Source organism: Equus asinus, chromosome 30 (genome assembly GCF_041296235.1).
Source record: "Equus asinus isolate D_3611 breed Donkey chromosome 30, EquAss-T2T_v2, whole genome shotgun sequence".
Taxonomy (NCBI): Eukaryota; Metazoa; Chordata; class Mammalia; order Perissodactyla; family Equidae; genus Equus; species Equus asinus.
The window spans coordinates 19198542-19214593 of record NC_091819.1 but is presented as its reverse complement, the minus strand read 5'-3'; the positions used below and the strand labels follow the sequence as shown (position 1 = coordinate 19214593).

General features: G+C 38.4%; 1 protein-coding gene across 2 annotated transcripts in view; it reads left to right on the top strand.

Moving 5' to 3' along the window:
- The window catches only part of MARK1 (microtubule affinity regulating kinase 1), a 117771-nt gene extending 111835 nt beyond the window's left edge, over window positions 1-5936 (top strand). For both annotated transcript variants that reach the window (XM_044762754.2, XM_044762753.2), the window contains one exon: window positions 3842-5936. In XM_044762754.2, coding sequence (XP_044618689.1) covers window positions 3842-4196 — 355 coding nt within the window. In that variant the 3' untranslated portion in view covers window positions 4197-5936. The remainder of the gene's footprint in view (window positions 1-3841) is intronic.
- Window positions 5937-16052: the final 10116 nt, after the last annotated feature.

The window sequence follows — 16052 nt, the reverse complement described above, 5'->3', positions numbered from 1 at the left end:
GTCCGGAAACGCGCTTTCGAAATACTTACAGCACCTAACAAACATGACTAGAGCTAATCGCTAGATAGTATGTGCGTTTTAAAGTTTGATGTTGGGATGGGTTTTTCTAATGTTGCCTAGCATTTAATGAAGTGTAAGTTAATTAACTTTATGTTTGTGTTTCCTAAACATTTTGAATTGTATGCTTTGTAGAGAAGTATCCTTTCTGTCCTATAAAGTATGTCTTAGCAGAAGAATTAATAGATTAAAATGTACTGATCCTTTTCTCAGTAAAGGGATGTAACTAAAATTAGATAGCACAGAACTCTGAGCTAACCAAATATGTAGGAAGATTTGATATTAGTAATGTATTTTAGGGGAGTATTCAGTGGTGGACCACATTTTAAAACTCTGATTTTTGAACATTTCATACCGGTTGTGCATTCGTTCTGGTGATGGGTCTCAGACTCGAGCACAGTCGGAATCAGTGGAGGGCTTGGTGAAACAGATGGCTGGGCCCCACCCCAGGGTTTGTGCTGGGGCCCTGGGGTGAGGCACTGACGCTGCTGCTCTGGGGACCACATTAATGACATGTTAGTCCTGCTGTTCATATTTAGAAATGGGAAATTTAAGAAACGAAGGCATCACATCATTTTGAGTGTACACCAGCATTAAGGGACCCGGTCTGAATCAGAGAAGCTCGATGAGCAGTCCTCCGTAGGGCAAATGCCCCAGCTGCATTCAGGAGTTATTTTTGACCAGCTGAATGCAAGCCTCAGTTTAATTTCTACTTTTTAAAATTATTTGAACTATAAAACATAATGAGTTTTGGAAAAACCTTATTGAGCATCCCTATGTAGTCTTTTTTCCAAACTGTTGTGCATTTATTTATGTTTAGTCATAAGAGTTGAAACGCCCCTTTATTGAGTTAGGGACCTGCATCACAAAGGAGGCAGGACAGAGGTATTTCACGTTCTTCCACCTACTAAATGCACTTGAAGGACTTTGTTTTCAGCCCCTCTCTCACTTAGTCATCACTTTTCAGCCCGCATCTTGCTGAATTTCCCTCAGAGACATTTAATAATGTGTGTAGTGTCACAAGTGGCCGCTGATATTGCAGTTAATCTGCATGCATTCTGTCCTTTTAACATGGCTGCATGTCCCTTTTGTTTGGTCGTTGTTGGGTTTTCTTTTCTTTTTTCGCTTTTGAACACACTTGTCGAATACCTATTGTCTATCAGGTACTTGCTTGCTGGTCGTTTAATCCTTACTGCAACCAGGTGAAAAGTATCCATTTTACGGATGAAGAAACAGTAAGGAGCATAGGTGGGGAACCCGTTCTAATGAGGCCCTGTCCTTTCAGGGACATGTCAGGTGTGATGGAAAAAGGCACAGGCGCTCAAGCCAGACCGTGGGGGTGGGAGCTGTTCTACCACTTCCCTGGCTGTGTGTGACTTCAGCAAAGTCCCTTTAACTCCTCGTGCCCCCATTTCCTCATTCTCCCTCCTAGGATTGCTTTGAGGGGTGAATGAGTATATAATACCTGTTAGGCTCTTGGAACAATTCCTGGCCCCTAGTAATGCTCAATAAATGTTTGCTGTTACTGTTCATATCGGCATTTCCAGGAACTTTCTACAGTTAACATTTCCAGTGGCTATGCCTTTGAGAAACACGTAGAAAAGCATCTTGTATGTATCTGTCATCCTAAGGTCACCAGGTTCCCTTGGTGGGACTGAAGGAAACCAGACCTGGAATAAAACACCTGATTTCCAGTCTTCACTTCTCAACTCATTAGCTCTATGACCTCTGAAAAGTAATTTAAGTTTCCTAGCCATCAGTTCTGTTTTTAAAATGAGTGTTGGATCAGGTGACCTCTTGGGTCCCTTCCAGCCCTAGCAGGCTGATTCCATAACCTGAGGTGTACATGTGGTCCTGGTAAATGACTGCTTGGATCTGGACCCCCAAAGAGGCTTAGATGCAGTGATCAAAGAGAGAATAATAGAGAAGACAGTGAAATAAATACTTTCCACGCTTATTTAATAGTCTTTGGAAATTTATTTTCTCTACTTATTCCCTTTCATATTTTCTCAAGCTTGCATAGTTTGCAGAGCTTTGGGGACTTAGATACCTAGGAATGCAGAGGGAAGCACATATATAAATGTAGACATGAATGTACATTATATCACATTGATAGAAAATGTATGTATGGATAATAAAATATATAGAAGATTATAAACTCCTTTCAAAGTATATCATTTCTTCTTCTCCTTTTTCTTTTGGTGAGGAAGATTGGCCCTGAGCTAACATCTGTTGCCAATCTTCCTCGTGTTTTTTTCTCCCAAAGCCCCAGTACATAGTTGTATATCCTAGTTACAAGTCGTTCTAGTTCTTCTATGTGGAATGCCACCACAGCCTGGCCTAATGAGTGTTGTATAGGTCTGCACCCAGGATCTAAACTGGTGAACCCTAGGCCACTGAAGCAGAGCATGCAAATTTAACCACTCGGCCATGGGGTAGCCCCCTCATTTCTTCTTTAAATCACATATAAATGAGATAGGTTACAAGTTAAAATTGCAGCATCTGTATTTAGATAATTGCTTAACAAATTTAATTACAGGGTCTTCTGAATCATAAATAATCTATTAATTTTACTTTTCTGTGATTATTGGAAATAGGTTTTCTGGCTCTATATTATTTATGGGAGACCTACAATAAGAAAAATTCAGTTGAGTTGCTTTCATTTAACAAACATGTGTTAATCATCTACTGTGTGCCCAGCACAGTTCTAGAGACCTGAGATGGGTCAGTGAACAGAACAGACAGTAGTCCTCATCCTCCTGGAATTTACAATCTCATGGTAGAGTCAGACAATAAAGAATAAATAAATGTGTTCACTAGTACATTAGAATGTGATACGTGCTGTGGCGTAACGAATAGATCAGGGGAAGCGGGTTGGCCAGGCCAGGGTAGGAGTCGGGGTGCAGTAGGGTGGTCAGGGCGGACCTCATGAAGAAAGGAGCAGAGATTTGAAAGAATTAAGGGAGTTAGTCATGCAGCTGTCTGAGGGAAAAGCATTCCTGGCAGAGGGACCAGCGTGTGCAAAACCCTTCAGGCAAGAAAATGCCCCGTATGTTCAAGGAATAGTATGGAGGCCAGTGTGTCCTGAGAGAAGTGTGCAAGGAGGAAGATAACAGGAGAGGAGAGGCTGGGGTAGGAGTGGGAGTGTAGGTCGTGTGGAGCCTGCAGACTATTTTAAGGGTGTCTTTAGCAAAATGTTGAGACCGTTAGAGGACCGATGTCTACGCTCCCGCGGCGCTGTGACCTGACAGCTCACCTCATTGCAGGACAGCGTTCTTGCTCAGCAGTGTCAGGGCTAAAATCCCCCTGGAGCCGTTACCACTGTCCTTGTTCTCAGTCCTTCTACCCAAAGCAGGTAGAGACAAGGAAAATTTTCTCTGTATTTCAAAAATGTGTATTCATAAGCAGACTGCTGGTGATCTCTGTGTAAATGTACAGAAGGTGGAGAATCTGCTTTTGCAAACTCACACAGAGAAATATGGAAAGAACTGAAAAGTATTAAGTTCTTCACTTCCAGCTACAAACTCATTTCCCACAAATATATTTAAGGAAATATGCTATTTTAGATTGAAGGTATTAAAAAAAAGTCAAGACAGATGGCTCCTGCGGTCTGTTTTTGTAACAGCAAGATGGCATAAATCTTTGTGTCTACCTGAAGGCAGTCTGCAAATTGGGTAGTGTTAGTAGGCACTGAATTATGACCACTTAGACCTTATGTGTGTCTTGATTTCTTTGCTGAATGGAATTTTTGTTTTCGTTCTTTCCCTGTGCCCTCTTCCTCCAGAAGTACATCAGGGGAACCAAAAGAAAGAGACAAGGAAGAGGGTAAAGACTCCAAGCCACGGTCTCTGCGATTCACGTGGAGCATGAAGACCACTAGTTCAATGGACCCCAATGACATGATGAGAGAAATCCGGAAAGTGTTAGATGCCAATAACTGTGATTATGAACAAAAGGAAAGGTTTTTGCTTTTCTGTGTCCATGGAGATGCTAGACAGGATAGCCTCGTGCAGTGGGAGATGGAAGTCTGCAAGCTGCCCCGGCTGTCACTTAATGGGGTCCGCTTCAAGCGAATATCTGGGACATCTATTGCCTTTAAGAACATTGCATCTAAAATAGCAAATGAGCTTAAGCTGTAAGGAAACTCAAATTTACAGGATCAGGGAAGATACATCCATATCTGAGGTACAGTTTTTGAATGTACTGGTAATGCCTAATGTGATTGGCCTGTCAATCTCCCCATGTAGAATTCGCCCTTAATGCAATAAGGTTATACATAGTTATGAACTGTAAAATTGAAGTCAGTATGAACTATAAGAAATATCTGTAGCTAAAAAAGTAGGTTCACATGTACAGGTAAGTATATTGTGTACTTCTGTTCATTTTCTGTTCATAGAGTTGTATAATAAAACAGATGATTGCTTAAAAACTTGTATAGTTGTCCGGATTTCTGCACATAAATGTACGTTTGATGCTTTGAGTTGAAAATGTTCTTCCCTGTTATTTACATTCTGGTGGGTTTTTTAAATTCTTATCTCCATCATGCAATTTTGAAAATTGTGTCCAGAATTAAAAGTGCACAAAAATAGTCTTTACAATTGTAGCATGGACTTTTAAAAATTATTTTAAAATCATATTTAAATTTAATCCAGAAGCTGATAAATAGGTCAGCTTTATAATGCATAGAATTATTCCTGCTTCTCTTTGCTCTTATCCTTGGGAAGATACAAAATGTTTACAGTGTTGGCACTTAGAGTTTTTAAAATAAAGTACATGAAAATAGTAATAGCTTTGCCTTGAGCTAACTAAGAAGCACTGGGAAAAAAAGTTAAACCTACGTCCAATTTCTTTAAAACTTTAAAGTGTTTTCTGGCCCACTGCTAATCATAGCAGCAAAATTAAAAAGATTCAATACTTCATCTGGCTAGTATAATGTAAACTGTCACTTAGATTTGCTGCCTTCTGAACACCGCAATGAAATTGCGGAAATAGAATAATATTGGGACTGTTTCATAGCACAAACTCATCTTTACAGTGTTGATCAATGCATCAGTTAAGAAATAATGCCACCTCAGGAATTAACTGGCATTGGGAACATTTGCCTCATTCTCCTCCCATCCTCTTCATCCACCTCGACACAGTAATATCTGTGAGTACTTAAGAGACTTTTGAGCAAAACACACTATTTATAACGTATATTATTGATTTATGCTTCTGTGATTGTTGAGTTTGTTCCCACGTAACCTGTTTGTTTTTAATATTTTGCCAGATTTCTTGTATTTATTCCACATCATTATGCCTATAATGTACAGCTTTGTAATTGGGCATTTGCCTACTTTTCTTTCCTAATTAGTGATACATGCGATGTAAAACCACTAGTAAAGGTACATTTTAATACTTGTTATTTTATACTGAATTAGCCTTGGAGGTTGACTGTGCAATGTTATTTAATGTTGTAATTACTGTAATATCAACATATGGGCCCCATCTGCACACTCCTGAGAAATAGAAAGTGGGTATTCAAATTTTATCAGTTTAAAGAGAAATAAAGCTGTGATAAATACTGTAATCTGACCTACATTGGAAAGCTCTAAGTGTAGGTGATGTGCCATTCCATGATGGCCTCCAGACTAGGGTGAATTTTACCTTCTGTACTGTACTGTGATGTAGCTTTCTTCTGTAACAGTTCTGTTCTAAAATGAAGTGTATTTTTGCCTTAGCAAAGGATGGTGTTTGGAAAAAAAAAACTGTGTAGCCCCTTTTTAACCTAGTGTTCATTCAAAAAAAAATTGATGCGAATCTTGATTCACTTTCACTGGTGCACACTGAAATTTTACTTGAACAGTTCTCATAATAAAGCACTTGTCTTTTGCTCTTTATCAGAATGTGGATCACCTGTTTTCAAATGCAAAAGTATTCTGTATGGGGAGCTTATCTCGTGTGTTCTAAATTTAGTTGCCAGGGGGTGAAGCTGTGTGGGTCTTCAAGACGTCTTTTTGAAAAGAGAAGTTGAATGTTTTTATAGGAATTCCTATCAGTGGAACATTTTAAAGAAATAGACATCTTGCCTTTTCCAAGGTAGAAACTAATGTTTTTTTACATATTCTCATGCTGATTTCTCACTTTTCTGTGTTGGTGGCAAGAAATTTTACTTCACTAATTCTTATGAACTAAAAATGAAATCTTGAAATTCACTTTAGATTTTCGCATTTTATATGACAACATAACTATTTCTTTTTTAAGATTTAGAGCAACTTGACAATATGTTTGTATAAATAAATACCACTTTATGTTCACCAGCTATGTGATACCAGGATTTCCTTGGTTTCTGTTTAAACATTACTTGATATAATACCCCTAATATTAAATTAACTATTTTATAAAGAGGGGGACACAGTATTTAACTTGATAAATAAAAAACTTGATAAATAATACAATGAAATATACTCCAGAATCTTGACCCAAAAATATTCTGTAAGGTAGGATTTGATTTAAAACCCAAAAGACCTCATTGTGAAGTGTTTTTCATCCACAGTACCATTTCACAATGTGGCAACAAAACTAACGTGATGAGTGAGACGCCAGTTTACTGTAAATGATTACGTCAGCATGTGTAAATTAATCAGGATGATCTCTGCCTTCATTTTTAAAATATCTATCGAGGTACCTACTGTGTCTTAAGATATATAAAGGAATTGTAAAAGATAGTTCCCACTTCTCCAAGATTTTGGTCCATTTGGGAACACAAAATGTAAACACACAGACAACCACAAAAACAAACCCAAATGGAAAACAATGAAAGTGCTCAAACAAGCACAGACAAGAGATGCCATAGGAATTCAGAGAAGGGTGAGTTCTGTGAGAACAGGAGAAAGGAACGCCTTTTGAGGGATTTGAGGATGGGTAAAATTTAAGAGGCAGAATGGAAAAGACCCTTCAGATGGAAGGAACATGTGAGAGAAGGCTTCAAGTTAGTAATGGCTGGAAGACACATGTTAGAAATGAGGCACTTATTCTAGAGAGCAGCAGGGTTCACGTAGATTGATGAGCAGCAGATTATGTAAAACACTGATTATTACAGCCTCAGCTTGGACTTGATCTGTGGTTAGAGGGGAGCCATTAGGAGGCTTTTCAAGCCAAGGAAATACCTAATAAATTGGTTGTAAAAGAACAGCAATTCAGGGGCCAGCCCTGTGGTGCAGCAGTTAAGTTTGCATGCTCTGCTTCAGTGGCCCAGGGTTTGCCGGTTTAGATCCCATGCGCGGACCTACACTCAACTTAACAAGCCATGCTGTGGCAGGCGTCCCACGTATAAAATAGATGATGATGGGCACAGATGTTAGCTCAGGGCTAATTTTCCTCAGCAAGAAAAGAGGAGGATTGGCAGCAGATGTTAGCTCAGGGCTAATCTTCCTAAAAAAAAAAGCAATTCATTAGTTTAGAACTTTGTCAAGTGCCAATGTATGCCAGATTTTAGGTTCTGGGACAACAGCAGTAACAAAAATAATCTATATCTAATGGAAATTCATGGGCAGATTGAAGGCTAGAACCAGGAAGATCTTTTCAGAGGCTATTAGTAATACAGCATGTATGAAATAGAGAGCCTAGATAGAGGTAGTTAACACAGGATTGAGAAGGGTGTAAAGGGGTATATTTGAGAGACATTTCAAAAGATGTGTCAACAAGATATCATGAATAGGATGCGGACTATAAAAAGGATGAGTGGGTGGCAGGGAGAGCTTCCTGGCATATGATTAAAGTTTTCAGTTTGCACATCGAGACTTCCACTTTCATCTGCCATGGAAAACAAGCACCAGAGTTATCCTTCCGCTTAAAACAAGAAGAAAACAGACAAGATATATGGAACACCAGATTCATACAATGTTTTCATTTTGATGAAATGTTCTCCAGACATTGGTCAGTGAAGGACAGTGATCCCTGAGGGAAAACAAATGAAATGAACCCTATAATTGACCCAGTCATCTGCCCAAGAGAATTTCCAGGCTGTGGCACAGGGAAGGGAAACCCAAGTGGAACCCAGTGTATACCCTCCTGAAGGAGTCAGAGCTGAGAGACCAGGGAGACCAAGACAGCAGGGGTCTGGAGGGGACAGAGCTGTACAAGAACTCCAGAGATCTGTAGCGATCAGCACATGCATGTGAGAAGACTATGGAAGGCCAGCAAAAGAACCACCTGAAAGCATTGGAACAAACATCAAACCTCATACAGAAATAGAGCCTGTTCCAATCAGTGACAGTGAGAAACCTCATAATTCATGGGTCAGTAGGTAGAACACTCAGAAGTTTTGCCTCAGTAGTTTTGCTTAGTAGCAGCCCTAGATTCAATAGTGCTTTGGTCCTGCTTAACAAAGCTTAACCATATCCAGAAGGATAACTTAGTTTCTAAGTTACTTAACTATGTCCCAGATCAAAGTTCAGGAATATTAATAGGCACAAAAATGTGCATTCAGCAACATGGTAATCACAATATGTAGCATCCATTCAAAAGTTTTCCTGCATGCAAATATGCAGGAAAATATAACCATAATGAGGAGAAAAAAATCAGTTGAAACCCAGAAATGGTAGAGATGATAGAATTAGTAAATAAGGATATTAAAACAGTTGTTATAACTATATTTCATATGTTCAAGAAGCTAGAGGAAATGCTAAATATGTTAAATAGAGATGAGGGGCATTTTAAAAAAACACAATTCAGACATCTAGAAATGAAAATTATAATTTCTGAGAAGAAAAACACACTGTATGGAATTAGCAGATTAGAGCAGATTAGACATTGCAGAAGAGAAGATAGTTTCTATTGCTGTGTCTTCAAGTTCACTATCCAAAATGAAACAAAAAACAGCTGAAAAAAGATGAGCAGTGTGTCAGTGAGCTGTAGGACAACCTCAGCCTAATGTATGTAGAGAGTCCCTGAGGAAGAGGAGAGATGGGGGAGGAAAAAACACTTGAAGATATAATGTCCACAATTTTTCTAAATTTGCCAAAGCCATCAACCCACAGACCCCAAACAGTTAACAAATTTAAAAGGCATATCACAATCTAATTGCTTTAAAATCAGTGATATTTTTAATCAATTTTTTTAAAAAACTTAAAATCAGCCACAGAAAAAAGACATATTATGGAAAGAGGAACAAAGATAAGAATGACAGCAGATTTCTTGTCAGAAACAGTGTGAGCCAAAAGAAAGTACTGGAAAAAATTAAACTGTCAAACTAGAATTCTATACCCAGATAAAATATCTGTCAAAAACAAAGGTGAAATAAAGACTTTCAGACGTACAAAAGCTGTAAGAATTCATCAGCAGCAGACTCAACACTACAAGAAATGTTAAAGGGAAATGTTAAAGGAAGTCCTTTAAGCAGGCAGAAAAGTATACCACATGGGAACCTGCATCTTCACAAAGGAATAAAGAGCACCAAAACTAACAACAATGTTTAGAGCAAAAATAGTAACAATGTATTGTAGGGTTTATAACATGTCAAAGTAAAACTTATGACAACGTAGCACAAAGATCTGAGGATTTTTTCAAGGTTGTTATACCATATGTATAGTGGTATAATATCACTTGAAGATAAATTTTGATAAAGATATATACTATAAATGTTAAAGCAACCACTAAAAATACACAACAGAGTTATAGCTAATGAAACAACAAAGGAGATAAATTAGAATTAAAAAATAATCCAAAAGAAGGCAGAAGAAGAAACAAAGGGAACAAAAGAACAGATGGGAAAATAGAAAACAAACAAGAAGTGGCACTTTTAAACCCAAGCATATCAATAATTACATTAATTATAAATGGCCTAAAAGCCCCAATTAAAAGACTGCAATTGTCAGAATTAAAAAAAAAATCAAGACCCAATTATATGCTGCCTAGAAGAAACCCACTTTAAACATAAAGACACAGTAAGTTAAAAGTAAAAGGATCAAAGAATGGTGAGCTACCTGGTTTAGAGGTAAAATAATGTTTGTTTTCAGGCTTCAAATCCTAAAATCATATAATAAAGATCATCAAGCTTAACCACTCTGTTTCAGAGATCAATAGATTGCAGCTCAGTGCAATAACTTAGATGCTGGCTGAGGTAATGAACTCTGAATGCAGAGATTATAAATTGTAACCTGGGTGAGAAGCTGGATCTAAAGGCATATTTGGGTGTTATCAGCTAAGATGTGATCAGAAACTCAAATAGAGAATATGTCATTATGGTCCAATGAATGGTGCTTGGAGGAACAGTAAGTAACTATAGATGTTTTCAAATATGAGAATCATATACCCGGTGTCCATGGGGTTTGGAAACATTAAAAATGAATTCTCTTTATTTTACGCTATACATAATTTAATATTTTTCTTTCTCTAAATTAATATTCTAACAATTATTTATTGTCAAAAATTAGATTATACATATATGTAGAAACTTGTCTACATGGCATTTATAATTTTTTGTAAAGCCAGCGTGGTTAAAAAATAAGTATTTTTTTCATTCATCTCACCGGTCTCTAACATCATTTGCATTTTCTGTGTATGTGACAGAACACTACAATACCTTTTCATGAGTATAAAGCTAGAGGTGTGTGAAGGAGGGGGATATATGATGACGGTGAATTATCTGGAAAAAAACTTACAGCTAGTACATATTTCAACTTTTGTCAAGGCCCTTAGCATATACTGTGTAGTATGGCAAGAAGTCCCCCAAACCATTTACAGATATGGAATATCATATGTAAGAAACGTCGTCTTGGGTCTTTTAAAAAAAATTCTGCCTAGGGGCCGCCCCGGTGGCGCAGCAGTTTAGTGCGCACGTTCCACTTCTCGGTGGCCCCGGGTTCGCTGGTTCAGATCTCGGGTGTGGATATGGCACCACTTGGCAAACCATGCTGTGGTAGGCGTCCCACATATAAAGTAGAGGAAGATGGGTACGGATGTTAGCTCAGGGCCAGTCTTCCTCAGCAAAAAGAGGAGGATTGGCAGCAGTTAGCTCAGGGCTAATCTTCCTCAAAAATAATAATAATAATAATAATTCTGCCTAGACAGTAAAATCTCTTCTGTATGATCATTGCAAATAGACATATTCTGTGAAATTTCCTAAGGAATTGCTGCTCACTCAGCTTACACTCAGTGGTTTGGTGGTAATACATTTGAAATATAGACCAAATTTGCGGAAGTGGCATTTCAATCTTGATCTTTTATTTTTGTAAGAAGAAATACTTTTAAAAGAAAAGTGGTATTTACTTTGAAAATTGGAATACGAAGTTGAAAAAAGCTGGCTTTCGAGGCACCCTAGTCTCAGATCATTACTACGTAAGTCATATTTTAACTTAGATGGCACCATGGGGAGCAAAGCAAGTGAAATGAAAGAAAACTCCACCTAATTTAATGTTTGTGGGAAGTCAAATTTTCTTAAACACTTTATATAATGTCCAACTGATGTCTTTGTATATATGAACAAAGCCAACTAGAGTTCATTACAGATTCTCAAGATGCTAATTTTATAAAACTGGAGCCTGAGTTATATTCAGTTGATTGTTTTTCCTTTATGCCATCAGTAGTTAAATTATTCTACGTGAGGCATTCTGAAGTTGGATATCACTGTACCCACTTTGAAGAAGTTTTTCAACTCTAATAGTAATTTGTATAGATTATTGTTATCCACGTCTAGATTAACTGGTAATAAACTTAGTCCAAGAATCCATATATCATGGATTGAAAGGGCTCTTATTATGCTGAATCTACTATAAGCTGTCTCCCAAAGCTGGTCATGCTGTTGCTGCTTCAACAGCAATGGGGACAAGGCCAGTGTGCCCTAAATATTTGCAGGGCCAGATGCAAGAGCACAAAGAAGACCATTGTCCCAAAGCACATCCCTCGTGCCCAGCCTCATCCCTCCCAGCTCCATCCTGCACTGGGAGGGGCCTGAAGCACGAGCATGGGGACAATCCATGAATCTGGGTGTATTTCATTTAACCAGTTATGAGTCTTTTCCATCCATGAGTCATAAAATAATTCAGAATAGCAATAAAAATAATCTCATACTCTATCCTATTTAAAGAATAATTCCTTTTCTCATCAAAGTGACACCTGTTCCATGAAAATTTAGAAAATATAGATAGGCGGTTGCAGTTCAAGATGGCAATGTAGGAGGATCCTGAACTCACCTCCTCCCATGGACACACTGAATTGGCAACTACGTATGGAACAATTCCCTCTGAAAGAAATCAAAAAACTAGCTGAGCAACTCCTACACTTGGATGAATGAGAAAAAACCCACATCGAAACAGGTGGGAGAAGCTGAGACACAATCTTGTCATAAACCCCACTCCTGGCTCAGTGACCCTCAGTCGAGAGGAAACTCAACTTCCAGCTTCTCCGTGAAGAGAAAAGAGTTTGAACCCCACATTTGGTACCCCAACTTCTAAGACCTGAAACCGAAAAACTAGAAGAAAACATAGGCAGTAAGCTCCATAACATTGGTCTTGGTGATGATTTTGTTTTGCATTTGACACCAAAAGCAAAGACAATAAAAGCAAAAATAAACAAGTGGGACTACATCAAACTAAAAAGCTTCTGCACAGCAAAGGAAACCATCAACAAAATGAAATGGCAACATAAAGAATGGCAGAATATATTTGCAAATTGTATTATCTGATAAGGGGTTAATACCCAGAATATATAAAGAACTCAACAACAAAAACCCCCAAACAATCCAATTAAAAAAGGAGCAGAGGATCTGAATAGATATTTTCCCAAAGAAGACATATAGATGGCCAGCAAGTACATGAAAATGTGCTCAACATCATTAATCAACAGGGAAAGGCAAATCAAGACCATAATGAGATGTCATCTCACACCTGTTAGAATGACTATTATCAAAAAGACAACAAGTGTTGGTGAGGATGTGGAGAAAAGGGAACTCTTGTACACTTTTGGTGGGAATATAAAATGGTACAGCCACTATGGAAAACAGTATGGATGTTCCTCAAAAAATTAAGAATAGAACTACCATATGATCCAGCAATTCCTCTTCTGAGTATTTATCTGAAGGAAACAAAAACACTAATTCAAAGAGACATCTACACCCTCATGTTCTTTGCATCATTCTGTACAATAGCCAAGACATGGAAACAACCTAAGTGTCCACTGATGGATAGATGGATAAAGAAAATGTGGTGTGTATATATATATGTGTGTGTGTGTGTGTGTGTGTGTGTGTATATATATATATGAATGATGGAATATTATTCAGCTATAAAAAAGGAGGAAATCCTGATATTCACGACAAATGGATAGGCCTTGGGGGCATTATGCTAAGTGAAATAAGTCAGAGAAAGACAAATACTGCATGATCTCGCTTATATGTGAAATCTAAAAAAACCCACATAGATACAGAGACAGACTGGTGGTTGCTAGGGGCAGGGGAATGCAAGGTGGGCAAAATGGGTGAAAGTGGTCAAAGGTACAAACTTCCCAGTTATAAGTAAGTCCTTGGGATGTAATGTACAGCATGGTGACTGTATTAAATATTGTATATTTGAACATTGCTAAGGGAGTAGATCTTAAAGTTCTCATTACAAGGAAACAAATTGGTAACTATGTGTGGTGATGGATGTCAAGTAGGCTTATTGTGTTGATCATTTCACAGTGTACACATATATCGAATCATTATATTGTACGTCTGAAACTAATATATGTCAATTATATCTCAATTTTTAAAAAAAGAAAATATAGATAAGCCAAAAGAAAAAAAATAAATAAACATCTTGCCATCCAGAAACTACTGTTAATGTTTTGCTATATATCCTCCAGTCTATTTCTAGGGAAATTCTCTGTATAATTGTAGTGAGTGTGAGGACTGGGGACTGATCAAGGAAACAGCATGACCGCAAGATGGCAGTGGCAGACAGTGGGCGTCATTTGGACAGGGAGCAGCACAGGGGGGAAGTCCCTCACAGCAGGAGCCCTTCCAGAGACAGCATCATGGGGCCTCCACCACGAAGGAGAAAAGGACAAGGAAACTCCAGAGGAGAGGAATCGGGAGAGGAAGTGTCTGTGTCTCGGGCATGGCTCTCAGCAGCGTGGTGGAGTCTCTGAGTCAGAGAGCTCCGAAGAGCATCAGCAGCTTGGGATCCTTTATAGCATAGTATCGCTTATATGGGAAATCTAAAAAAAAAAGTCAAACTCATAAAAACAGAACGTATATGTATATCATATAACTTTGTACCCTTTAAATATGTTACAATTTTGTTTGTCAGTTATACCTGAATAAAGCTGAATAAAAGGGAAGAAAAATAGAATTGCCATATGATCCAGCAATTCCACTCCTAGGTATATACTCAAAAGAACTGAAAGCAGGGACTCAGATACTTGCACACCTGTGTTCATAGCCTCATTCACAACAGCCAAAGGTGGAGGCAACACAAGCGTTCACTGACAGATGAATAGATAAACAAAATTTTGTATATGCATACATTGGAATATTCTTCAGCCTTGAAAAGAAGGAAGTTGTAACACATGCTACAAAAATGGATGAACCTTGAAGGATATTATGTTAAGTGAAATAAGCCGGTCACAAAAAGAAAAATACTGTATGATTCCACTTACATGATGTAGCTGGTAGTCCATTTCATAGAGACGGAGAGTAAAATGGCGGTTGCCAAGGGCTGAGGGAAGGGGAAATGGAGAGTCATTGTTTAATGGGTATACAGTTTCAGTTTTCTAAGATGAAAAGAGTTCTGGAGACTGGTTGCACAGCAATGTGAATGTACTGAGCTGTACACTTATAAATGATTAAGATGGCTAATTATATAGGTATATTTTACCACAATTAAGAAAGATAACAGCAACAACAGCAAAGGGCAGACTAATCCCAGCTCATAGGAGGCATGTCCTCACTTTAGGGAGACATATATTCTGAAGAATGAGTATTGTTTTCTAAAATCATATGTATGTGTGTATATGATGTAAAATCATATACATATATATACACATATATGTTTCAGTGCCTGCAGCTCCATTTAGTGGGCCCCTTCCCATGTTCTCCTTTCAAGGTAAGTGATTCCAAATTTGTATACTTTTGGGTAACTTTGCATCTTAACATCTCCTTTTGTCTTCAGAGTGGACTGATTTGGGGAAAGAATATTTGACAAGTACTAGAAAACACTGAAATTGAGCACGAAGAAGTTAAATCTTTCCTGGGCTAGAAGAAGAGAACAAAAACTCTGAGAGAAGCTTTACTAAGGGCAGCTGTGCATATTCAGCATAATCAACTTGTTTAAAACTACCCAGGTCCTGTCCCTCTTTAGTATATAAGTGAGCTGTCTTTCCCGAGAAGTCAAGGTCCAGATGTCAAGATTCAGCCTGACAAAGCCAAAGGCAGGCTTAAGATGAAAACTAACCAGAAAAGTCCAGACCGTCAAGGGAAAAGAAATTCGTCTTCAAGGCCAAACACAGGCTGGTGGGAAGGTGCCAACCAGCAAGGCCACACGCTCCCCATCCCCTCCCTAAAACCCCAGCACATGCTCCCCTCCCCTACCTAACACCCCAGATGAAAACCCCTACCTTTTTCTCTTCAAGGAGGTGGATCTGAGTTCTGACTCCCATCTCCTCGTCTGGCTGCCTTTCAGTAATAATAAATCCTCTTTCCTTGCCACAAGCCTGACATTTCAGTTATTGGCCCTACTGTGCAGCTGGTATTGGCCCTACTGTGTTTGGGTTCCATAACAACACAATGCTGCAGATTCTGCCCTGATGGCATTTTGATTTCACTAGCATCAATATGGTCTCTGTTCTCTCTCTAAAAAGACAGTCCCTCTTTTTCACTTTCCCTCCGGCATTCTTGCAACCCTTCTCCCCATCAAATGAAAAAGGCATTCTTTGTATTATTATTATTCGAAAAGTAGATGGCTTCAAAATAGGCATACAGCAGACGTAATTTTTTTTTTTCTCGGCTGTTTGTCAAGAGGCTGCAAAGGCTGGGCTAA